We start from the raw sequence: 26,396 nt of genomic DNA on the forward strand, positions 1-26,396 counted from the left end.
TTAATGTGTTTGAGATCATCAGTTGTGTTGTTCAGAGGTAGGGTTAGCACACAATGGATAGCCCTATTTGACTACTGTTGTAATCCAGATTATGACAAAACCAGATTATTTCATAGTTTTGATGTCTTCAGTGTTAATCTACAATGATGAAAATAATTAAAATAAATAAAAACCATTGAATGAGAAGGTGTGTCCAAACTTTTGACTTATAGTAATTGGTAATAACACTCTGAAGTCGAATGCAAAGTGTTAACTTGTTTGTATACTTACAGCATGAACAGTCCTCAGTGTCTTTACACAGGAGAGGACAGCACCAGCTGGATCCACAGAGAAGTCCTCTTGCTCCCCCTGCTGGTTGCTCCCTGCTAACAGAGGGCAGCAGACACCTTTAAATCAGAAGTGTCAGCAAAGAGTAAATAAACAAGTCGATTGGCTTAATTTGATTTTAGAGAATTAGAAATGTTTATTGCTTAAACAATCGAATACTTTTTTTTAGACATCATGCCTTCTGGAAGTATAACAGTTACAAAAATGGTCTTATAATAGCATCAAAGAAAATAAATTCATACAAAAATAAATGGCTCGCAAATGGTTTGTAAAATGACGACAATGTTCTTCATAAAAATACAAACATGACAAATCAAATCTGTGACTGAAGAATCTTAAGACGTACACCAGATCCTAACACTGTGCATGTTTTAGTGGATTAAAACTAAAAATAATGAACACATGAAATCAGCAGACGATCATTTTGGTAAAGATGAAACCATGAGTAGCTTATACACAGTGGAAGAAACAGTTTTCCAGTTTGTTGAGGAGCGTGCATGATGGAAAATAAAAATAGACTGGATGATTATTAAATTGCATAGCTTAAGTACATTTTCAATGATTAAAAAAACAAACCATTGTGGGTCTTTAGTTTGTACGAACAACAGAGGTCATCACAAACGCTGAAATATCTGCTAAATCTAAGAGACAGATCCTGTGAAGTTGTTCTTGGTGTGTATGAGGATGAGATTAATTTACAGTATTTACAAAAACAACACTTCCACACATCTCATTGGCTGGTTTGGCTCACTGCGTCTGTCACAATCAGTACCAACATCTTCACTTTAATGGCAGTGCGTGGGAGACGAACACTAAGACAAGGCAGTTCACCTCAGAGTGTTAACGTTAGTTACAGAGACTGACACAGAAGTTCATTTATGACGGGGGTGACACCATGCTGAGGGTTAAAGACGCTGCATGTGTGCTCGAAAACAACCCAGCACCCTGCTTCACCTACTACTACATCCTCTACATCCTCCACTGCACTGTTCTGCTTCTTATCTGTGGAGATAAAACAAAGAAAAGGTTCTAATCTACTGAGCAAACAGAGCTGCAGAAACACAGTGTTATCACAGGTGAGTCAGGGTCAGGTGACCGTCACGCTATCAGCCACTCCCTCTGATCCTGATATGCAGCTCGATGCTGCAAAAACAAAGAGCTGAAGCCTTCACAGAACATGGCAGTGCTTACTGAGGGTCCTGCTTTCTCTAAAATAAAACATTTATACAGATCTTTATACATCAGTGATGAGTAATACAGGAAACACAAGTCTAAGACCGTTATTATTAACATGCAGGATGTTCCCTCTGGGTGGATATGTGTGTGTGTGTGTGTGAGTTCTGTACAGGTAACTTTGGTCATGTCACATAGTCTTTGCAGTGTGTCGGAGTGTATCTCTGCGAGTGTTTGCTGAGTGGAGCACAGAGTCGAGTGTCAGGACTCGGTGGGTTCACGAGTGGTTCTTGTCGTAGTCCTTCACCATGCGCTTGATGTGGTACAGTTTGTGTCTCAGCCGGCGACAGTCTTTCTTCTTGGCACGGTAGTCTGGTGTCTGCAGAGTACGGACAGCACAGATGAGTCATTTAATACAACAGAACAGCACGAACACAAAGACACACACATCATACTTACTTACTCATGAGTGCTGATGAGTTTTTAAACATCACACATGCACAAGAACATTGTGAAACATAAATAGTTGTTATTAGGGAATCACAGATAATCTAGAGGGAGAAAGGGTTCAGCTCTCTTTCTGCGTTACAACCTCCATTACATTACTTTGCAGCTGTGCAGCTCTTTCCTGTACCTTCAGATCTCATCATGTGGAGTTTACAATCCAGCCAGTATCTCAGCTCCACCTACGGTAACGTCACATCTAATTTGCACAGAGTTACAGCGAGCTTTGAGCAGCGAAATATCTGCTCACAATACACAGTGAGTGGAGGCAAATCTTCCAATCAGGACAGTCCACACTAGCAGCTAAAGCTAGTGGTTAGCAGTCATGATGCCAGATGTCTGTGACAAATCTTTGCCTCAATTTAAGAGTGAGCTGTAAAGTCAAAAAATGCCTCGATAGTTGCTGACATATTACGCTGTTGAAACCAAGACATGAGCAGAAGCGACCTGGCCGATGAGCCGCAGGACTGATACTACACCCGTAAAGGAAAGTTCAATGACTTGTATCAAAGTTTGTTATGTTTTCTCTCCCTGTTCTTTCTCTACTCTGGTAATCCGGTTAGGAATCCTCTAGGAGCCTGCATATGTCAATCTTCATTATCTTATTAAAATCAGGTAACAAATTTAAAGTAACTCTTGGAAAAATGAACACTTGCAGAATAATTACAGGAACCATGTCATCTTCATTGTTAACTCAATAAAACCTCTCTCCCTGCCTTTTATATGCAGTAGGTATATTGGTTGCACTGGTGTTAAGTATACAGCCCTTTTGATAAGGGTTTCAAAAGAAGGTCTCACACACCTACATTTTATAGTGGTTATCTGGAGTCTGATTCTAAACCTGTAATTCTTCACAGACATCTGCAGTTTGCTTTTGGTTCAGGTTTTTCTTTTTTTAAAGTTGTGTTTTTGAAAAATTTTTCCTTTATTGGATAGGAAAGCAGGAGAGAGACAGGAAATGTGGGGGGTAGAGAGCGGATGAAGACATTCAGCAAATGGTCGAGGTCGGGAGTAAAACCTGCGACCGCTGCGACAAGGACTATAGCCTCTGCATTTGGGGTGTGGGCTTAGACCAAGCAACAACCTCCGGTCTAAAAATGAAGTGCTAAAAACTGCAGTTCATCGAGGATCCACTTGAGGCTGGCTCCGGAAGTACCAGAAACTACATACACACCAATTCAATAAAGCCGATCTTTACAGCAGAAATAAACATGTTTACAGCCTGGTACACAAGATAAGTGTAATCTGGATAGCCCGTTTCTTGATTGGCACACACTGTAGGAGGGGGGGGATTTTTTTCTAATGCAGCAATTTCAAAGATATTGAGATTACGAGTCTTCCAATTAGAGTCACAGCTGACTTGTTTGGCAGGCGGGAACACTGTAGCTGTTGGCTAGGAGACTCAAAGCCCGCCTCTTTACGTCACAATCACTCGACAGCAGCAATATGGCTGCCGCCAACGATTGGCCTCAAAACTTCAGAAACAGATGGGTTACATCACGGACACTACGTCCATTATTTATACAGTCTATGGTTATGACCCCTCTGTTCGGGTTTTATTGAGGAGTTAAGTTTAGTAAACATGACATCAGAGATATCTCCTTACCTGCTTTAGATCCTTTAACTGGTTATACTCATCTGCTACACCCTGTGGGAAAAAAGAAGACACAAATTTAGAGGATTGTGTGTCAATCCAATAAAAACAGAACGCTGTATTCGTGCACGGAGGGACTTTGACGATTACTGATTTCTGAAAGCACATTAGAGTCTCTTTCATGAAAGTCTTTGAGTCTTTGTCCTGTAGTATGTGGATCTATTCACATGTAATATCCCAGAACACAAACATTTTAACCTGTATATTAATTTCTGTAATGAGTTATCAAAGTGAAGGAGTAACAACTTTAACATTTCCCTTTTTGTGCAACTTGAGAAAAATGTGATGGAGCCTGGTGTTTAAGTGTCTTCATTCCTCTCCCTCCACTAGGGACAGGATGATTCTCGCTTCTGTATTCCTGATTTGTTTTAAATATGTGTGTGTGAAGTGATGATTTCATAAGTGAGTTTAGTGTCTCTGAATCTGACCTGGTATTTTGCAGAGGTGTCATCCAGCGTGTCCAGCTGCCTGCTGAGTTTGTTCAGCTGATCGTTAATGTCGTCCATCTCTGCACACAGACGCTTGTATTCCTTAAGATCTGAGTCAAATTCTCTTTTGTACTCATGACGCTCGGTATCAGATCTTATCGTAGGGTATGCTCTGCAGGAGGAAGAAGAAGAGGAGGAGGAGGAGGAGGGGAAAACATCAGAACTGAATGTACACTTGCATCAGTTTCTAGACAGATGATGACTCAAAGGTAAAGTGAGGGCTGTTTCAATAACGGTGTGTCAGCTTCTAAAGTCCCGCTCAGGGTTATTGGTTGAAGTCTGAGTAGATTAAATCACAGCCACAATACAACCACTTTCTCATAAACTACACTGACTTCCATGTTTTGTACCTTTGGCCTAATTCTCTTATTATGCCTGAGCACAGCCCATGTGAACAGACATGCCTCACAGGATTAACTACTCTCCTGGAAAAAGTCAGGCTGAAGGGCCGTTTCTGTACTTCACTGCTGAGCAGTCTGTTCGTTTACTGTTTTTAAACCTGAAAAAGATAAAGAAAGATATTTTCTCTTCTGAAAATCTGAACTCTCAAGTGAGAGTTTGATTCTCTGAGCTTAAAGTTGGTCGCTTAAATCCAAGAATTGAGGTCTGGTCCTGAGAGAGCGCTAGTATTAAACAGCAATCTACAGTCTGTGTTTTAAGATAAGGACATGCTATCTTTAATCCAAACAGTGTATGAGCCGCACACAGACGGCTCACACTTTGTTCTAAAATGTGTTTCAGTTATCTTAAAAAGAGAGGATGGCTCATTTAAGTTCTGACAAACACATGTGTATAAAACCTCTCTCAGGTGTCTGACTGACGGCTGTGTTCAAATTTCATTTCTGCTTACGTCACTGAGGATTGTCAGTCAAAAAGATAAGTACAGTATCATTAGATCAAATGTTTAGTTCAGTTAAAGACAGAACAGCGAAGATGTTTTCAAAACGAATGAACATCAACTTGCTAAAAACAACAAAGGAGGAGGATTAGAAAAGCTGCTTGTCATGGTTCATCCTGCACTGATGATGTATTCTCCAATTGAGTTCCTTTGCATCAGGTCACGAGTATTCACGTCACAAAAGATATATGGTTAAATCTGACCCAGACCTCTTTGTCGAGTGGTTTAAGAGATCAGATTACATCGCTCTCTAAAATATATAGAGCATGAAGTGATATCAGGACGGTACAGTCATGTAACTCATCTCTCACCTTTCCCACTCTTCCTCGTCGAGTTCGTTGCCCGTCTCTCCTCCTGTGGTGTACTCCGTCTCATACTGAGACTCATCTACCTCAGGGTTGCGTCTGCGTCTCTTGCCTCTGTTGGCAGACGGTTTGCGGACACCACCGATCTCCTCTGAGGGACTGGAGCTGGTCCCCCCGCCGTTGGAGAGAGCTTCTGAGGGTCTGCTTGTGGTCCTTTCTGAGTACCTGCAGGACAGCAACGAAAAGATGACAACGTTTGTTTAGCTCGGCTTCCACTCAAAGTCTTTGTCACAGAAATGCGCCTTGAAGGTTATCCAGGAAAACAAAGGAGATGGTGGTCATTGATCCTCTCATGCAGATTGTTCTGCGTCAACATGGCAGGGATTTTGCAGAGTAAATACAAACAAATCTACCCAGGAACACAAAGGTGACAGTTTACCTGGATGTACGTTGCAATGACAAACAAACTCTCTGGTTTTAATATGGAAATGATCATGCAGGAGAAACTCCAACACAGAAACCTGTAAGGTAACTTTGTATGGGGGCCAACGAATCTGTTCATTTAGAGGACTGTTTACCTTTTTGAAAAGAGCTGAAGAGAGGCAGGAAATGGGGAAGTACAGAGTGGGGGATGATGAATTCTGACTAACCGACTAGTCCAAAGAGAAGAAGAAACTAAAAACAGTCAAAATTGAGCAGGATTTCTTTAACATGGCTAAACTCAGGATCACAGAGTCTGCGGGGGTCTATGGTCTGCAGAGCTAGCACCATCGGCGATCAGTCCTCCCTGCAGGCTGATAGCCAAATACCGGTGCCTGTTGCACAAGACTCATTCCACCTATTATATGGGTTAAAATAGACTGATTTGTGTTTGGTATGCTGAATATTCAATTGAATGTGTAATGTTAACACTCTAGAACGCTGCACTCCCAGCATGCAGGCCTGTTCATCACACTTGAAGTCTCTAAAAGTAGTATGGGAGGTCGAGCCTTCAGCTATCAGGCACCTCTCCTTTGGAATCATCTACCAGTCAGGGTCCAGGAGGCAGACACCCTCTCTACTTTTAAGAGTAGGCTTCAAACTTTCCTTTTTGATAAATTTGTTGATTAGCCTGTTGGTGTAATATTCAGGTCAAAAGTGAGTCCTTTAATGATCCTCTGCTGCTTATTAAAGAGTTTGAATGTGAGTGAGTTATAAATCACACTGAGAAGATCAAAACAGAAAGGGCAAGCAAAACACTATGACCACAATAACATCAGAAAACTCTGACATGGTGCATCGAGAGGCTGCAGTTACGGCTCAGAAAGACACCATATGGAGGAAGGTAAGTATCTGTAACCACTAATTGTTATTGTTGCTCAGACGCTACAATTTGAGTCGGTGGCATGTGGAGCGCCCTCAGTGACCGGGGAGCAGGATTCAGGAATGAGGAAACAAGCTGGATTCTCTAGAATGCACAGATTTGAAGAGAGATCCACATTGAGTGGTGCAGATATTACAAGTTTGAAGTCAACAACAGAGCACCGTGCAGGTCTCCAGGCTAACATTCTTCTGCTTATTGGAAATGTCAGCCATGTTTACTTTGTGAGAGAGGAAATCATCAAAATAATGATATTCTTAGTACTCTGAAGCACATCAAATCCACGCTGTTACAACATTAAATTTGATTATTTTGTCTCTGAGCAGTTTAGTCCTCACTAATCCGGTCATTCAGAGCATATTTCTGACACAAGCTTCAAAAGGTACAGAGGTATTATGAAACTGTAAAGAGCAATGCACTATCAGTCACACGCTGCAGAGCTGAGGAGGTTCATGCAAACGAAAACAAGGTGCTTGAGGAATCATTTGTAGCCTTGAAGAGAGGTAAAAACATTTGTTCACAAACAAACCTCCTCAGAGCTTTCAGTGAACAAGAGTAAAAAAAACAAAAGGAAAGTTAATCCAGCCCAAAGCTCAAAGGTCACACGCAGAGCTCCTTTGTGGGCATGGCAATATGTTTTCATGGCTTTAAAACAGACCAGTGATTAGATGTTGCCTGAGTGAGTCACATGTTTGGAGGTTCACTGTTTGCTTCAGAGTCACTCAAATAATGCAACTTCTATTTTTATGGAGATGTCATTTTTTTAAAAGATACCTAATCCTGTGTTTGGACTTTAACACACATGTCCTGTAAGAACACTAGACCCAGCTTTATTCATACAGCACCTTTCATAGATACAAGCATGAAGCCCTAACAACAGACATGGGTAAAATAATAAAAGACATAATCATAAAAAAATACTTCAAAACAAAATTAAATAAATACAATAGAATTAATAAAATAAATAAGGACAGAAAGAAAATTTTAAAATCAGTTAAAGGATCAGATAAATACAATAAATAAATAGATAACTAAATAAATACAATAAATACATGTAATTAAAATAATAATAATAATAACAAAAACAATAATAATAATAAAAATAATATCAATAAAATAATAATAATAATGATAAGAATAATAATAATTCAAATAATATAAGAAGAAGAAGAAGAAGAAGAAGAAGAAGAAGAAGAAGAAGAAGAAGAAGAAGAAGAAGAAGAAGAAGAAGAAAAATCCCAAGAATTAAAATAATAATGATAATAAAAATAAAAATAATGCAGCCCAGGGCTAAAATTTAATTACTCAAATTAAATTACAAATTAAAAGCCAGATTAAAAAGGTAAGTCTTTAATTTAGTTTTAAAAACACCCAGAGACCTCGCCCTTTTATTGTCCAGAGGCACAGAGTTCCACATTTTTTAGTTCATATAAACATAGAACTCTCTGTCTGGTGCTTGTGTGAGGCTCATGAGGAACATTTAAAAGACCTTCCCTGATGAAGCGTTACTTAAAGACACATTAAAATCAAGACTAATACATTTTAAGAATGTAGCATCCTTATTCCTCCTCCTTATAAACAGATCACACAGTGAGCTCGCCTGGGACAAGCTACATCGCTAACTTCTTTGATAGCCATGAGGTTCAATTAACCTTCCCAGTATTATTATCACCATTATTATTATTATTATTATTATTATTAAGTGGAGTTTATTTTCTGATGTATCACATGTTAGTTTTAAATCTTTATTTTTATCCCAATTTAATCAAATGGCTTTCATCTCATGTTATTCACTTTGACTTCATTTTTAGCACTCTCATGGATATTTCACATTTAATCTTCTTATTTTATTATAATGGCACTTTATTTTTGTTTTAATGTTCATTCAGTCTATTTTCATCAGCATTTATTTTCCTCATTGAAAAGCACTTTGAATTTCATTTATTGTTTGGAAGTGTTACATAACTGAGGTTGTTGTTTGTTTGTGAAAATGTCTTTAAAGAGTGTTAGGGACCTGCTTGATACTGAGGGGAATCCACTCCTTCCATGATCAAGGTGTCTCTTATCACATTAAAAAGTGTTTATAATACAGGGTTACTCACTGGTTGTTGTCAAAGGCGTCCTCGTTGTCATTGTAGGAGCTGCTGTCCACCTTGGCTGGAGGGTAGGAGATGACGCTGTTTGCTGATGCGTTGAGTAGCCCGGCTCCCTTCTCTGACACCAGCAGGGTCGGGGCGTCCTGCACGCTGCGGCTTTCCTCCACATTGTTCACCTACAGCAGGCAGGAAGAAGCAGAGGGAACAGAGTCAGCAAACACATCCAAACAAATAACAAAGACCGGGCAGAGCTACAGGCTCACTTTCTGACTGACTTCCTGTTAAAGAAGCGGTGACTTCACCGCTCCTTTCCTGATGTCTTAACGTGAGGAGAGAAAAGGAGAGCTATCTCTGAATCAGAAACAGAAGTATTTAAGCTGTGTTTAATGTTTGAAGAAGCACTCAGACGTATAATTGGAAAACACAGTCGGTCTCCTCAGTGTCCTTGGAATAATGAAGGCTATCTGCTTGATTTGCCATGCTCGAAAAGGTCAGGACAGCAAAGGTTAACCAAAGTCTAACTGTAAAAGAACCTTATAATGACCTTAGATATACTCAATACAGGTTGTATCGTACCTTTGAAGGTCTCCTGTCTAAAGCTTCTACTTTCATTTTAATCAAAAGACAACATTTCTTTAAGATCTGACACATCTCTCTATTGTCCAGTGTCTTCTAAACACCTGGTACAGAAGCCCTCCTTTCTTTCTTCTACTCAAAGACAAGGAAACAGAGTCTGTCATGTAAATAAATTCTCCTTAATCTGAACATCAGAGTCCTTCCTGTGAGGTAAGACATCCCGCATGAGGAGTTTCCTAACAATGAAGGCCTCAGGGGTGGTCGCTGCTTCCTACATTTCCACAAGGTCCAGTAAACATATCAATTATTAGACACCTGTTGTTACACAACCTCTCACAGCAGGTTTACTGTATCTCTAAGACCTGTACGGCTACCTGGACTTATGCAAGAGGACGCTGTTTGGTTGCTTTATCAAATGGAAGTCTGCAAAAACAAAAACTTAAAGAACAGATTTGAAAGCAATCTTAAAATCTAGAAGCTGTCACTGTCTCACATTTGCCTCTCCCAAACCCTTCCCCTCCATGAGGTCGTAATCATCAATATCATTGAGTTTCTGACAGAGAAGATCCCATAAAGGCCCCCTCAAGCTGGAACAGTACTTCAGAAAGTCCTAAGACTTTGGTACCCAGCTTGCAGACCTGATAGATGACACAGAACCACGTGGGACAAAGTACGTGTTAGCATGATCGGCAGAAACTTACGCATTGCAAATCTATTTTTTGGTTCATTTTTAACTTGTAACATGATGTTAGGTCATATAAGTAGGGTTGCAAAATTCCGGGAATTTTCAAAGTTGGAAACTTTCCATGGGAATAAACCAGGAATTTACTAAATTGAAGGTTGGCTCTTAATAGGGAACTTAAATATAGTTGGGGAAAATACATTTTAGCATAATCCGGACTAAAACAAGCAGATTTCATGCAAGTACAGTTGAATAACTATGCAGAGCCATCCTCAACAAGGCTGGACAGTGACATTGAAGAGGAAGAGTCAGAGTTGGATGTTGAGGAATTGGACATGGAGGATGTTGATGAGACCCAGGAAGAGTCCATTACCTGAAAGGGTTTAGCAAAAACTCAGAGGCTAGGCTGGAGAAGCTTGAGGGAAGATGCTTTTTTATTTGCATGTTGAATGGGACTTTGTTGGAGAGAGAGCGAGTCTTTTCATTTAACATTTTGAATGGGACTTTGTTGGTATTGCATTTTTGTTAATTTTTGAATGGGTTGGGTCGGGGGGATGAGTAATATTTAACTCAACATGTTTTTGTTCTTCATGAAAGAATTGATCGTTCATTAAATATTTAACACTTGATAAAGTTCTACTTACAAATAAATCTGTTTTAATTGTATTATTTTGGATGGATGTCTGCTTATAACAAAACATATTTATGCTTGGATATGATACCTTTCCATTAAATTACCATAAATTCCCATGGAGTTTCCAATTTGGGATATTTCCAAAATTCCCCAGCTTAACCTCCCATGGAAATTTACTGAAAATTTTCCACCCCTTTGCAAACCTACATATGAGTAAGTTGTCATCCATGTAGAGTTACCGTGATTAGTTCAGAACCAGAGAATAGCACACTTCTTCTGGTTCAACACCGGGCCTTAAAGCTCCTGAACACACCACAGTTAGTTGACTATTGAGTGGCACCTGAATGCAGAGTCTATTGTTTCCGTTCTCTCTTCCTCTTCCTGAGTTTACTGTGTCCCCTGTTTTTCTTCTCTCTGCTCACATGCGTGTTTTCAGGCTTGGCAACCAATCCCACTCTTGCCAATCCACCTGCTCCACTTCTCTGCAGTATCCATACTTCCGCTCTACCTTTCCGTTTCTCTCCAGATTGTTCAGTTCACCGACGTTCTCCTAACGCAGAGCATGAAATAAGCTCCAGTACAAGATTAATGTTCATGTTTTCTGGATTCCTGTGTAATCCTGTGTTTACCTGCGCTCCAGGTCCACTGTGATCTCTGCCTGCTTGCTCACACAGCAACCTGCCCGCCTGCCTCTTTGTCATCCTGCTGCCAGCTCTGTTCATCATCATATCATCACCGTGTACAACAAACGACACTGAATTGCTGCAAGTATTGTTTCCTGGTTTAAGTTTAAGACCGTCTAAGCCCGACAGATGCACAGTATCTTCTCTTGGTGCACTAACTAGCTCGACTGAAAACTACTTATACTTGAAAAAATGACTATTTCTGGATAAAATGTGAAATATCCACGATTTAACAAAGACATCTGACTTATACTTCAAGTGCACAAGCAGATATAAACATTTGCTTTACTCACCTGTGTTATCCTTCAGCACCAGCCTTTAGTCAGTGAGTCAAACATTCATTCTGGGCAATGATTACTTGCATGAATGTACTACTACAACTAAGTAATACCCAAACAAAACATCAACACTCCTGCTCTGTTTGGTGGTACACTACCCAGCATTCTCCCAAATTCCTCACAGAGCAGGAGCGGAGCCAAACATCAGCCTAGCCCCCAAAAACAATAATCATGGAGGGTGGGGCGTCTGTGGAGGGAGAGCTGCCCCTCACGCAGCTGCAGGAGGATCCTTTTTGAAGACCAAACTTCATGTGAAGAATCCCAACAATGCCCCCTCAGTGTGCCGCTCAACAGCTGCAGGGCAGCGAGTGTGTGAGGCCAGGTGAATAAAAAAGGAGAGGAACATGAAGAGAGACGGAGAGAAAGCAGTGAAGGATGGAGAGAGAAGAAGCAGCAAAAGGAGGCAGATGATCATGAAAGAGTGGAAAGGCGAAGTGAGGTAGAAGTGTGATAAAGGAATGAGACGACAGGGAACATTTGATGTTGTTAGGACGCCAAAATGCAAAATTCAAAGGATAAATAAAGATCATCTTTGACAGTACATTCAACTACGGCCTCTGACCACATTCACTCACTATTCGGTATTCTGACTATAAGCATACTAAGACCTGCACAAGATACAAGATGCCTTCACCCCACATCTGTGTAGCACTTCTGTGTCCAGCACCATGAAACTGACTCGGATGAGCTCATGCAGCAGACACAATGCAGCCTGCATCCCTGCGCCAGCTGAATGAGGCCAGTGTGTGAGGTCATCGAAGTATGCCAGGCCTCCCGGAGCTCAGCAACAGAGACGGGTTCAATCTCAGACCAACCACAGCCTTCGACTGCCACTGTCATCGTGGTTGAAGGAGTCATAAAGGCCTCATGACTCATTGCGTGGCACAGATACAGTGAGCAGGTAGCATGGCAACAGTGAGATAAGAAACTGCAGGACGGAGCGTTAGGTGTATAAAGAAAATGAGGTTGAGGTCAACAACATTAACAGCTTGTTCATAGAGGCGGTCCAAAGATTATGTGTGCCAATATACGATAATGGCACACTTAGGTTAACCTGCTTTAGTTTACAATAGTTGATTGTGTTCCACAACTTCGATCACAAGTCGCTTGAATGAATAATGACCTGATTGGACTGGCTGTCATCCCCTTGTTAGAGCACAGCGTTTTCCTACACCTCTCACCCAAATATTTGTACAATATGAAGAGTTGTAAATTCTTAAAGCACTCTAGCAGTTAAATCTACAGTCAGATGACGTCAGCTGTCATGGCTGTGTTATCAGACACTAGTGCCACTCATAGGATTCACTGTGGGCTCCCTTCGTCTATTCTTACACCTCGGAGTGCATGATGCCATGTTCTTGGCAACGACAACCATCCTCTAAAAACAAACAGCTCTACATCATCTAACATAACAACACATCTGTTCAGCGCTCTCTTTTGTGTTATTATGAGTGTAAGAGATTGAGCGTGAGTCACAGCATTTTCTGTTCACTGACATGTATGTCTCAATAAAATCTTCTCTTGACTGACTACAATTAATTCAAAACGCTGCCACTTCTCCTTACACTGGCTGCCAATCAAATTCAGAGTACAGTTTAAGATCCTCATATTAACATATAAAGCTCTCCATGATCAAGCATCCTCATAAATCTCTGACCTGCTTCATCCCTCAGCTCCTCAGACCAGGGTCTGCTTGCTGTGCCTCGTGTGAGGCTAAAAACAAAATGTGACTGTGCCTTTGAGCATGTGGCTCCAACTCTGTGGAACAATCTTCCGCCCCAAGTGCGCTGTGCTGATTCCACTGAAGCTTTTAAAAAGCATCTTCAGACACATTTGTTTGTCATGGCTTTTGACCATCTTTTGTAATTTGTTGTTATTCTGTCTGCTTTCATTATGGTCTTATTTATTGAACATTGCATTTGTCTTGTTGATATTGAAACTCTGTGAAGCACTTTGTGACTATGCTCTGTGCAAGGTGCTATACTAAATAAAGTTTACTTACTTACTTACAACTTACTTTGATCAAATGATGGAGCAAAGTTTGAACTTCTGAGTCACTTAAGTGGAGAGGAGAATATCATGTGCTTTAATTTAAGCTTATGAATGGCTTAAAGGAGGTAGTTTGGCCTTTTGAACCCCTCAATAAAAAAGTACAACCCTTTAGCAAGTGATGAAAGCAAGACTGATCTCTTATTATAGTCATAGAGATGGGGACCGCTCGGGTTGGTGGTGGGGATATTATTTTCTACCAGGTAGAGATAAATAGCGTGTGGTCTCGTATCACATTCGGCTTTCAGGGCGGTGTTTTGACTTTAAAGCATGTTTCAATTTGAACCCACTGGCTGACGGTTTAGGAGATGCTCAGCTCAGTCTAGTCAGCAGCCATGCTCGAGGTCTCTGCGATGGCTCTTCTTTTGGGGAAGCAGTATTCAAAAAGGTCATGCCAGTCCACCACTAACAGCCTTTGGATAGCTGACAGACTTGTAGAAATTCTATGCAGAACAAAGATTTCCCAGACTGGCAAAGCTGGCACATGAGGATCTCCACATACCTTCAACATCAGTGTCTCCTCAGTGTGTTTCTGCAGCCAGACTGATTTTGACCTGCTTTTTATTTTTATTGAGTCTGGTTCTTAGCAAGGTTTCTGCCTGTTAAAGGAAGTTTGTCCTTGTCACTGTAACTTGCTAAATGCTGCAAAGTGCTTTGCTCATGGTGGATTAAGATGAGATCAGACTGAGTCCTGTCTGTAAGATGGGACTGGATCTGATCCTGTCTTGATGTTGGGTCTTTGTTGATAATAGAACATAGTCTAGCCCTGCTCTGTTTGGAAAGAGTCTTCAGATAACATTCGTTGTGATTTGGTGCTTTATAAATAAAGATTGATTAATTGACTTTAGATTTATTTTCATCAATCGTTGCTGTCATAGTTGTTTTGTTTTATTGCAAACTGTTTGCTCTTATATCAAGTCAGTTTTATTGTTGTTGCATTTGTAAGAGGACCTTGAGTGTCTTGAAGGGTGCCCATAAATAAAATACATCATTATTATTTTATTTATTTATTTGTTTGTTTGTTTATTTATTTGTTTATTTTTAATTGTATTATCAGAGGAATTATTATTATTCTTATTATTTTTTTTTTAAATAAGTAACTGATAATTCATCGCTAACATTTCCAAAGATCCATTAAGGGAAATACTTTGAATTTGCATCCCTAGTTTCCAGGTATTGGTTTCTGTTGTAATGCTCTCCTGCATAATATGTGGACAAACATTGGTTGTGGACATTATGTTTTAGAGATAGATACTGGAGCGAAGTGGCTGCAATCGCAAGAGAAAGACAATATTCTAAAGAAGCAGTTTTAAAAATGCAAACCATTTAAAATATGTTCACAAACAAATGTATGGCACCTAATGTTGACTACAAGTCTTCAAGCCAGAAGAAAACCAGCTCCATGTCAGCTTTGATGTTGCTGTTTTCATTCAAAAGTGGCAGGTCAAGTCAATAATCAACCCGTATCTCAGGTAACAGTCCCATATGACTGGCATGATGTTGACATTTAAAAACCCAGAGGCCGGCCCTCCAGAAACCTCCTGCCTCCCTGCTATCTCCTCGTGTTGTTAATGATTATTCAGAGTGAAACCAGGTAGTAGACCAACAGCAAATAATCGCTCACTGCTATCAGTCCTGACCCTGAACAAAGTGACTCAGTCGAAGGAAACTGCAACAGTCGTGTGACTGCTGGATCCTATAAACGTATAAAGATCCATTTACGATGCTCCTCTTGGACTTTCGACTCATAAACACACTTGATGAAAACAAACGAGAAGTCTGGAGTTGCTAACAACATTGTTGATCTTGCTTGTGAGGTTTCACAGTCACGTCAAAAACACACAGTAACAAGTGACTACCCAACTGGGGCAATGTGCTCAGCTCAGCTCATCTATTTACAGCATCTGCATCACCGCAGTGACCCAACCTATCTTTACAACTGATGACAACCTTAGCCGGATGACTACCGCTCTGATGACTTACCTACACACCTACTGTGCATCGTAGAAACCTGTGGACACTAATTTGCCACGCATCAGTTTTGGATGAACCTGTCATGCATAGAAACCCAGCTGATCATTTCATCATCTTATCAAATCTGTCGGTGAATATTGCTTTCCATCCACTTTCCTTAGGCAGGATTTAAACCCGCTGTGACCCTGTTGATTTGAGTGCAAGCTGTGCACGCACAAAATCAGGGTCAGTTGGGGTTGAAATGTGTTTTTTTTTTTATTTGTAAATCCCCTGTAAACCCAGTCTTATTAAACTGTGACTACCATCCGGTTGTCTCTTACCCATTCCTCTACATCTCTGCCCTCGGAGGTCTTCCCACCAACAAGCGGCTCTTCCCAGTAGATGTTTGGTTTCCCGTAGCGCCAGATCTTCCCTCTTGTTTTGTGGGCAAAGAAAGAGGCAACGGCCAAGGCAATGACAACCAGGAATCCACACACCATGGCCACTCCCTGGAAAAGACGAGAAGACGGGAGAGAGATAAGCTTGGAGATAGTGCTGCTTTATCCTGGTACAAGAAGTACACTGACACGTAGGTGACGTTGTGAACATTACAGATCACATTTTGCTGCTTTGTGTGCTGAGAAAGTAACAAAAGCTTCTTGAACACAGATTCCTTCACAAAAGAGCGCACACATGATAAGATGAGTGGCTACAATATGCTTAGTGAGAGTAAATCTATCACACTGTTCCCACATTTAAGCAGCTTTATGCACACTGGTTTCTCAAAGCCGAAAAGCACACTCATATTACTTCAATTACGCTTCCTCAGAGCTGATACAAGATGTTTATTCTTTGATTAGTTAAAACCAAACATTCGTTGAGTCTAGCTTTAAAAAGAAGTGAGAATGTATTGCTTTGCAGATTGAATATATATCTGGGGTTTTGGCTCTTCAGACAAAATAAACAAAGTCTATTAGAAGAAATCACTTAGTTCAAGATTTATGATATTTTGAAGGACTTATATAGACTAAAGCAGGGGTTTAAAGTGTGGGTCTGGACCCCCTTTGGAGTTGCGAGACACCGATGGGGGGTACTGAGATGTCTTCCAGTTTTTTTGTTTTTTTTAGATAATTTAAACTTGCTTATTTTACCCATTATTGTAAAAATGTAGGCAAAAATAGAAGTTACATTTGAAAACCCTGCAAATAAGTACATGTCATTAGTTTTCTGCCTTTCTTTGTTGCCAGATGACTCCTAAAGTTAGGGTTAGGGATAGCTAACAGTTCATTAACAAAAGGATCAGTAGCAGCAGGAAACACAGCCACATGTGCATGTAGGTAAACTCATTTTGATGAAGCATTTAACCATTTCGAGGGACAGGGGGCGGTTACAATTCTTTGGCACCTATATTTTGGGGGTCGTGGGCTGAAGAGTTTAGGAACCCCTGGACTAAAGGACTTAAATTGAAGCAATTGTTACATAAAGCCTTAAATCATTTATTCAATGTTCTTGAAAATCAATAAAACATAATTTCCTTCTAGAAAAAGTCAAATCAGGCTCTTCTGATCACTTGAAATGACCCAGAGAGGGTTTTTCTGTCATTGTGTAATCAAACAGTGAATACATCCTTGAGATATCTACAGAAACCAACCTCCTGTGGGTCCACGAAGCAGTAATGGTACAGATACTGGTTGTACATGGGGAAGCCTCCCACTCCTCCCATCTGTGAGTAAGTGGTTTGGTAGAGGTTCTGGCACATCATGAGCATGGGGTTGTACATCATATTGGAGGAGCTCTGGGCCATCGGGTTCACCCCCACGATGTAGACTATGTTTATGATGCCCTGGGTAAATATAAGGAAGACATTTTGACATCAATCAGTTTCTCATTGAAGAAGACAGATATTAGGATACTTTTTAATAACTAATTTCTTCCAGATTGGAATGAAATGTAAAGGTGAATGGTTCTGGCATGGTTTGGAGCAACAGAAGAGAAAGAACTGGGAGGTAAAGAAAGGAACAAAGTCAGATAAACACTTATGATACAGTCAAGCCTACTTGTACAGACTGTCTTTAATCCAACTCTTTCTTTCATGAGTATCTTAAACTCCAAAGTCCAAACTGCTCGCAAGAAAATTCAACGACTGCATCCCAGAACATTTTTTCATTTTATGGATTCATGGGATTACATTTACAGCAGCATAAACATAACATGAGTTCTGACCAATCAGCAAGTAGAACACTGTGATCTGAACACAGTTACACTGCAGACAGAAGCTCCTGTTTCAGATTAAACTTCTGGTATTTGGGGTTTCTGAAAACATGCAGATTTGAATACCATTCATAACACGGCTGGATGTTTGTTAGTTTGGATGTTTGTGACTGATTTGAGATGTTTTAGCTTTCTCATAGCACAAATGTAATGCTGCACATGTAGGATATAAAGCTGCTGATCTGCTGTTAGTTCACAACAGGTCATTTGAAGACAGGATCTTTAAAAATGTATGAGAACAAATATAAACAAATGACTGTTACCTGCAACACGGCCATGATGATACAGCCTATCAGCAGGGCCAGAAAGAACTTCCTGCTGCGGATAATGTTGGATTTGGAGAAGCTGGCGATGAAGAAGGCTAGTGCTGCTATAAAGTTAATGGCCGCCATGGCGATCATGGCTGTTTTGGCTGAGTAAGGTGACACGTAGGAGCCGTAGCTGTTTCCGTAGCCTGGGTAACCCCCGTAACCTCCTCCATAACTACCGAATCCCGAACCGTAGTTGCTGCCGGTGTACCCGCCGCTGCCGTAGCCCATTCCCATTCCATACCCATACTGCATGTCCCACATGAGAGTGGACGCCACACACGCAAATATGGCCACACACAACACGATCACCGTAGCCATCATGGCTTTGATGATCCCCGGAGGAGACTGCCATTTGTAGAAGTGCTGCGGTCTGTCCTCGATGTAGTACGATCCGGGCGGAGGTGGGTAAGCGTTGTAGTCGCTCTGATGGGTCTGGAAGCTGCCTCGAGAGCCGAAACCCTTGTTGGATGGGGGGGTGAAAGGAGGACTGTAGACGGGCGGACTCTCGTAGTGCTGCTTGTCAAACATCGCTCAAAATAGTCCAGATCTGAAAACAAAAGAGAAAAGTTCAAGAGTAGTGGAGAGAGTGAAGTGTTCTCAAAGCTCTGAGGAGTTGTCCAGCTGGCTCGATAGTCCAGCAGCACTGATATGACTTACTGTGCGTGCAGATACGAGGTGTGACTGTCTTTCGTAATGAGACTGAGTAACTGCTCAGTGTAAATGTTTTACCAAAGCGTGATTTATGAGGGCACACGGGAGGCTTGTTGGTGTGCTTTTCTTGCTACTTTCTGCAGGGAGCAGAAAGCTCTTTTGATTTCCAAGGTCTACAGAAATAGAAATATTAGAGGAATGACCTTAGCTTTGAGGTCTCTGAACTAGCAAATCCAGAATGAGTGTGGAGATGTTGGTACCAGGGCAGGGAGGGCAGCCAAACAACAATACTTTCCTTTTTTCCTCCTCACAGGCTGTAGGAGTCTCTCTCCAGCTCCCACCACGTTCAGTCAGACTTTGAACGTTTCACATCCCGCCCTCCAGCTAAAAATTTTGTTTTCTTTCTGTTACAAATCTTACAAAGAGACAGCCGAGGCCACAGTGTAAACGCCTCAACAATGCCCATTCTTCTACACGGAGCGCTCCGGGGAGCTGGCTGCCCACTTGTTGGAGTGAAAAAAGAATGTAAACAGCAAAGTTACAGTGGAGATAACATCTATTTGTAAATGTTGTTTTCTTAGATACATAAGATTTAAGTATCTCAGTTTCTTTTTACAATTTCAAGAATTTTTGGACAGAAGTTTTTTTAATTAAAGCTCCTGTGGGTCATTTTTACCTGAAATGAAACAGGCTGTAATATATGCTGATGCCTCTTTATGAGCTCCAAAAGTAAACAAGATGAGAAGAGTAGGTGGATTACTTCTGTATAGTAACTGTATATGTTTGTCAGCCCTGTCAGGTGGTTGTTGAAAGATGAGGTGATGTTAAGCCTGCTGCCAAAACAGCTTTTTAAAGAGTCGTCTCCCTACCAGAATTTTGAATTTAAATACCGTAAAATTCAAATATTGATCCCAGTCAGGTTAGGTAACTTTGTTTAACGTCCAGTTAACATGAAACCACACAAACCAGTCAGAATTGACAAACTATCAAAACACAAAAACATGATATAAAATTACTCCTGCTCCACCACCCATAATCTAAAGGAGAGAGGAAATATCATAGAATGAGATATACATAAAAACCACTCGAATGAATACCTCTAGAATAAAACTGAGATAAAAAATGCTAATAAATAAGTATGTGCAAATATCACATCTTGTTCAGCTCGGTGGTATCAGCTGGAACAAATGGGGAAGAATATGAAACTTGTTTCTATGCCATGGCAACAAATATTTGGGCATCCACAATGGCCGATATCGCTCATTTTGATTTACAACCTGCACACAGAGCTGGTGCAGAAAAGCCACTGAAGACAGACCAACATTTCACTTACTGTTCATAGTCATGAAAGCCAAAATAGACACGATTTATGTGAAAATGTATAGCCAAGCTAAAATATATTTTGTCTCATGTATCATTCATAGCCTAGAGGAGGTGTGTTTAACTGTAGGGACTGTGCTCTCTTTATGTTTTAGTTATCTTACTAATTTAGTCATTCTATGAACATTATAAGTCATTGTGATGTGCTGTGAAGCTCCCTGCCAATAGTCTGCAGGACAAGACTAGTATAAAAACCTATAGAGGGGACGTCGTTGGCCTGGCGGTTTAAGTGTGCACCCCATATATGGAGAGTCGGAGACTATAGTCCTCGTCGTAGTGGTCGCAAGTTCGACTCTTAGCCTTGAGAGCCAGCCTTGCATCTCTTCCCCCACTCTACTCCCCACAATTCCTGTTTCTCTTCCTGTCCATTAAAGGCAAAAATGGCAAAAAAAAAAAAAACAACCTATAGAAATGGGGGACACTGTCACCTCTCTCCTCTCTCTGCCAGTCTGCAACAACAGACATTACATGTCTTTATTAAATGTTTAAAAGACCGAACAGACCCCTTTATGTGCTGGCCTGTAACTGAAAACAGTTTGAAATATAGTGGCTGTGATGGAGGGCAGAGCAGAGACACACAGTGTGCAGGAAATCCAGCATTTCTGCAGGTTTGTGCAGAGATGTGGACAACAAAAACAATCAGAAGATGACTTCTCATTATTCAATGTTGGTGTTTTGATTACAGCACGCTCTCTCTGCACTATACCTCTACATCCATCGATCACCACTGCTCACTCACTCGCTCTCTCACTCTCTTGCGACAGCCTCAGGTTTGATTGTTAATCACCTTTTCCTTCCACATTGGTGCCTTCAATGATATCAAAAGTGAAAATAGAAGATCTGTATTGTTTTAAAGCATGTGCGAATGAAAATTCAGACAAACTCAGATGCAGGATTTTCTGTCAGAAACACAACTTATACCATTTGAAGCACATGTCCTGCTTTGTCCACCAGTGGAATCAAGATCAACCCAACTTGGAGCTTTAAGACAGTAACTAATAATCAACTTGGTAATGAAAATAATCAACATTTTGCTGCCTACTTATGGTATTAGCAACTCTAACTGTTAAGCCCTGACTTCCATCTACACGTTGGGATAGTGAGAGAGATAACAGCCATTCAGAAATGTGAACATACAGACAAACGGACTGACAGAGAGACAGACGGTCCCTGGCACTGCCCACAGTCTCCGACCCCGGGTCATAACTCTCCTCTCTTTATGGGGCTCTGGCACACAAACGGCAGAAGAGGTCTCGCCTCGGAGCCTCCATCCCAGACACCTTCCCATTATTCCCCCCCTCATTCCCCCATATCCTTCATCCCTCACACAATCCCCCTGCCCCCCCTCAGCCCTCCCTCCATAACTTCTTGCCTTTGTTTCGGGAGCAGGAGGGGCAGAAGTCAAGACTGCTCGTCACGGGAATAGAGTTGCCATGGAGTCGGAGGGTTAAAAAAAAAAAAAAAGGAAGAAAATTGGGGCACTGTCCAGGGAGGATCAAACAAGGGCTCCTCTGTGCTGCTGAGAGGGGTGAGACAGGAGGAACAGGCAGAAAGCGGGGGGGACAGGTGGATGGGGTTGTGTGGTGTGGTGTCAGGTGTCTTTAACTGTTGATCAACAGGTGGGCTCACGAGTCCCCGGGTCTTAGTTCACCATGAGTCTTTGATTTTGATTGAGAAATGTGATGGATATGACTCAGCTATGAATACTTGTTATAGCAGCAGTGGTAGGAGTTAACAGCAGTGGTAACAGTAGTAGCTGTAGCCGTTGTAGTAGTGTAGTCATAGTACAGTAGTTTTTGTCTAAAGTTTTCTTGCTGGGTGGAAAGCTCACAGTTTGGACCACAGTCACAGGCCAAGTCCAACACCCACCAGCCACAGGCCCGAGTCGCACTGCAACACAGAGACTCTATCATCTGCTGCTGATAATGGAATTCCAGTCATACAGTCACATGCCTCACATCTGTCAAAAACAATTAGGCCCCTGCCCCCATGTAGGCCGGGACCCACTGGCGTACACACAGGAGACGGCCAACACTTCCTGCCAAAAAAACACAACACACTGAAAAAATCTCTGAAGACACGGTGGGGTGTGTGAGGTTGGTGTGTGAGGTTGGTGCTCTCACCGTTAACCAGTTGTGTGTTGAGGTCTGTTCAGGCCGAGGCGGTCAGCATAAATGTGTAATTTGAAGCACTTATGAGGGTGTAGCTGTGGCTGTGGCTGTCATCAGGAGGTCGGGCTATGACTCTGACAAAGTGCCAAATGTTCATGACAGTGCATCAATGAGAGAGGCAAGATTACAGGGACATTTAAAACTATATCTGAGAGTTAATATCTAAAACTTTAAACTTTGTATGTTAAAGGTAGTACGGTGTATTCCTACAGGGTGGAGCTGTCTATAGGCGAGAAATCAGCATACAGAAGTGTTCAGGGGTGGACCTTGATCTTGTAAATGAAATTTCAAACATGGTAGAGCAGTTTAGTGGAGTTAAATTTACTTCCTGTTTCATAGGGGGACGTAAAAATCAGGGACTATGCCTTCAACGACAACCTGCAGCGGGGACAACACTGCTTTATCACCATGTGGAGGCTGGAGATAGATACATAAAGTTAGAATGGAGATTAAAAATGTCATTTCCTGTGGGCTAGAGGGGCTGCTATGATTAGAGGTATATATTTGGACGCAGATCTGTTAAACCCAAGCGGCAACCTCCGGTCTCAAAATATGAAGCCCATGCGGAAGTGTTAAAAACTGCAGTTCATTGAGGCTGGCTGCAGGAACACCAGAAACCACATACACACCCATTCAAAGAAGACGATCTTTACTGCAGAAATAAACATGTTTACAGCCTGGTTCAAAAAACAGCTTCAGTCTGAAGAGTTCATTTCTCTATAAGCACGCACTGTAGGGGGGTGAATTTTTTCATAATGCGGCTATTTTGAAGATATTAAACATACAAGTTTTCCATAATGAGAGGCACAGCTGGTTGACTGACAGGCGGGAAAACTGTAGCTGTTAGCGAGGAAGCGCAAAGCCCACCTCTTTACCTCACACTAGCTCCACAGAAGTTTGGTTGAGCTCAGTTTTTCCAATATGACTCCCGCAGATGATTGGTTTCAAAACATGGCTTCAGAAAAAGATGGGTGACGTCACGGATACTATGTCCATTATCTATACAGTCTATGGTAAAAGGCAGTACTATGTTTTCCTACAGGGTGGAGCTGTGTCTATAGGCGACAAATCAGTATATAGAAGCGTTCAGGAGTGGGCCTTGATTTTGTATATTGAGAGATTTGAGATTAATCAGACATGGTATGGTGTTAAATTTACTTCCTGTTTTATGGAGGGGGGGCATAAAAGTTTGACGCACTGGCATCAATGACAACCTGCAGTGGGAACAACACTGCTTTATCACGGTGGGAAGGCTGTCCTGACAAAATGGAAATGGAGAGAGATAAAGCTAGAATGGAGTAAGCATGTCCTGTTGGCAGGAGGGGCTGCTATGGCTATAGGTATATGTGTTCAGTCCTGGACACTTATCTTACACTCAAACTTTGTACATAAGAATTATGAGAATTTGGATAACTTTTAATCTTAAAAGTGTGTGCTATACACCTACTGATGTTAGAGCTGAGTGGATGAAACCCTTAGGATGAGTGTAAATTGTCAATAACAAGCTAATTTCAGGTAGGTTGAATTATTCAGGGGCTGAATTTTTTAAGTTTCTAGGGGTTACAGTGGAGCAGTTTATGCTAGGCTGTGCACAAGACACATAAAATAACTCATTTTAATGTATCATATATTACTTAAGGTGTTATATGGAAGCCCACAGAGGACATGCATCTATACATTTAATTGATGTTCTAGTTTCCTGTGATGACGACTAATTCCTAGTTGGTACCTCAAGATCTGGACAAAGCTTGTTTTTCCTTTAATAACAGGATGATTATGTGGCGACCTAAGGATCAAATAACAGGCTGGTCACTGTGGTAGGCTAGACCACGACGTGTCATACTCACATTGTCCACATTTATTAGATTAAGTCTATTACTCTGTTTGTTTTGAGATTTTGCAACTCTGGGGAGACGAGTTGTGATCATCTGACATGAAGTCGTGACATCAAGAAAACAAGGCTAATAAAAATTAGGGATGCACCGAAAATTCGGCCAACGAAAATTTTCAGCCGAAAATGGCCCAAAAGTGCATTTTCGGTTCTCAGCTGAAAGACTTTTATCACCGAAACAACACGGACCAAACAGAATGTTGTGATGACGCAAGCAAAAACCCAGCCAGTACACGCTCGTCTGGATAAGGGCCAACATGTCTGCACCCGTTATTCCTTTCTTTATCCCTTTGGACTGGACTTGATCCGTGTTATAAAGATCATTACTTGGATGTGGGAATAAAGCAGGGCGCACGAGAAATGATCAAGGCCGGGATGGATGCGAAAAACCTGCTTGGACCAGATGAGGAACATGCACCCTTGTTGTCTGATATGTTCGATCAGATTCTTGATTTTAGTGATGTTAGTACAGTCATAGCCATACATGCAATAGCAGGGGAGACCGGGGACAGTTGTAATATTGTTGACATTTCTGTCTAATAATTGGCAGAATAATTTATTTCGGTGTTTCAGTTTTCGGCCTTGGTTTCCTCATTTTCGGTTTTGGCCAAGATTTTTTATTTTGGTGCATCCCTAACAAAAATGTATGGATGTTTGTCCCCTTTAGGTTACCGTAGTCTGATATTTTGAGCACCCAATTTTGTTTTAATCGATGACAGAGGGTTACATGTTAATAAATCAGTGCAACTTCTGAACACACATTTGCTTCACATTGCTTCTGTATTAAAGCTGCTGTGAGGAACTTTTGATTTGTATCAATTTTGGCGCCCCATAGTGGACAAAGTGATACCTCTTATCTCTTGTTCTGTACATGCAAAAGTAGCGTTTTCAACAAAAATCTCACCCTGCTGTCTTTTAGCAGCCAGATGTATCACTCAATGTGATTATTTGCCATAAAAACAGCCAAAAAATTGTGTTTTTAAAGCCAAATGTGGATCATGTGGTCTGACACCTACCCCCTCTGAGTGGTTTAAGGCATTAAAAATAACAACAGAGAAGGTATCAGTGTTGTTGTTCATGGTTTTGTTTGCTTTTGAAGGTCATAAAGAGGCATGAGTGTTGGTTTCAGTCTGTTTCTAAGCTGGTGAAAAACTCCTCACAGTTCCTTTAAATGTTTTGATTAAAAGGTTTTACATGTTTATTATAGCACTGTGTTTCTGAATTGATGAATCTGAATGTGTGGGACTGTTTGGTGTCTGTCACCTGAGTGTGATTATTAAGTCTTAACCCACTTCTTTACTTTAAAAGGAACAAAATCACTCTTCACTTGTTACTTCTCAAACCAGGTACTCTAACAGGGAACTATGTTTGAGGAGAAAATGAAGCTAAATAAATAAAGTAGTTCAGGTTCTGCTTTAAGGTAACTGGACCCTTTAATGTGGTTTAAAATGGACCGTTACTGAACGTTATTTTCAAATCTTAACGGCTGTTTGCTCTAAATCTTAATGTTGTCACCATAAATACTTTGTTAACATAATAAAACATTTTAATAAAAGCTTAAACTGAAAGAAAAACTCAAATACAGCTTCTAGAACAAACTTTAACCACCTTCACGTCGTCTTACCTGGAGGGGGTCGCCGGGAACGATGAACTGCCCAGTCCCTGTTTCCTGTTAAAGTCTCCTTTTCTTCTGAAGATGAACAAATGAAGAGAAATAAAGTCTCCGAGGGAAGATAAACACGTTTCTTCGTTGACTTTAATTAAAATGAACGTGTTTGATCTCAGACTAACTTTGGTAGTCCGCTGTAAAACCGTTGTCCCAGGGAGACACGGAGACAACGGTTCTCCACCGAGCAGCAGCCTGAACAAGTGCTTTGTCCCGCCCGCCTGTCCGCGGGGATGAGGAGGCCCTCACACCGGACCGCTGCACTGCCGGCTGTCACCGCCAGGGGGCGGGCTTTACCCGGCTTATAACACTGACCCAAGTCAAAGTCAGTGTCA

The 26,396-nt window shown here is 41.2% G+C and overlaps 1 protein-coding gene across 6 annotated transcripts; it reads right to left on the reverse strand.

The window, feature by feature from the left end:
- Positions 1–1,060: 1,060 nt before the first annotated feature.
- si:ch73-61d6.3 (occludin) lies at positions 1,061–26,336 on the reverse strand. 6 transcript variants are annotated; one of them, XM_034707062.1, is made up of 11 exons: positions 26,187–26,336; positions 26,020–26,085; positions 18,255–18,849; positions 17,372–17,563; positions 16,062–16,229; positions 8,812–8,981; positions 5,356–5,574; positions 4,087–4,258; positions 3,611–3,652; positions 1,808–1,879; positions 1,061–1,329 (listed from the first exon to the last, which is right to left on the reverse strand). In XM_034707062.1, exons 3-11 carry the CDS (start codon positions 18,828–18,830, stop codon positions 1,297–1,299), a joined length of 1,644 nt encoding a protein of 547 aa, XP_034562953.1. In that variant the 5' UTR covers positions 18,831–18,849; positions 26,020–26,085; positions 26,187–26,336; the 3' UTR covers positions 1,061–1,296. The 6 variants fall into 6 exon arrangements, with proteins under 6 accessions (XP_034562953.1, XP_034562949.1, XP_034562975.1 ...); XM_034707058.1 differs by having other exon boundaries at positions 26,020–26,336; XM_034707084.1 differs by having other exon boundaries at positions 1,061–1,879; positions 26,187–26,335.
- Positions 26,337–26,396: the final 60 nt, after the last annotated feature.

The sequence above is a fragment of the Notolabrus celidotus genome, chromosome 2 (assembly GCF_009762535.1).
Source record: "Notolabrus celidotus isolate fNotCel1 chromosome 2, fNotCel1.pri, whole genome shotgun sequence".
NCBI lineage: Eukaryota > Metazoa > Chordata > Actinopteri > Labriformes > Labridae > Notolabrus > Notolabrus celidotus.

What these genes read in the sequence shown, in the direction of transcription:
- si:ch73-61d6.3 (XM_034707062.1), bottom strand. Translation starts at nt 18,830, where the DNA reads ATGTTTGACAAGCAGCACTACGAGAGTCCGCCCGTCTACAGTCCTCCT. An exon ending in ACACCTCTGCAAAATACCAG is followed by an intron (nt 3,653 to 4,086) that starts GTCAGATTCAGA and finishes TTTTTCCCACAG; the next exon opens with GGTGTAGCAGATGAGTATAA. An exon ending in TGTACCACATCAAGCGCATG is followed by an intron (nt 1,330 to 1,807) that starts GTGAAGGACTAC and finishes TTATCTCCACAG; the next exon opens with ATAAGAAGCAGAACAGTGCA.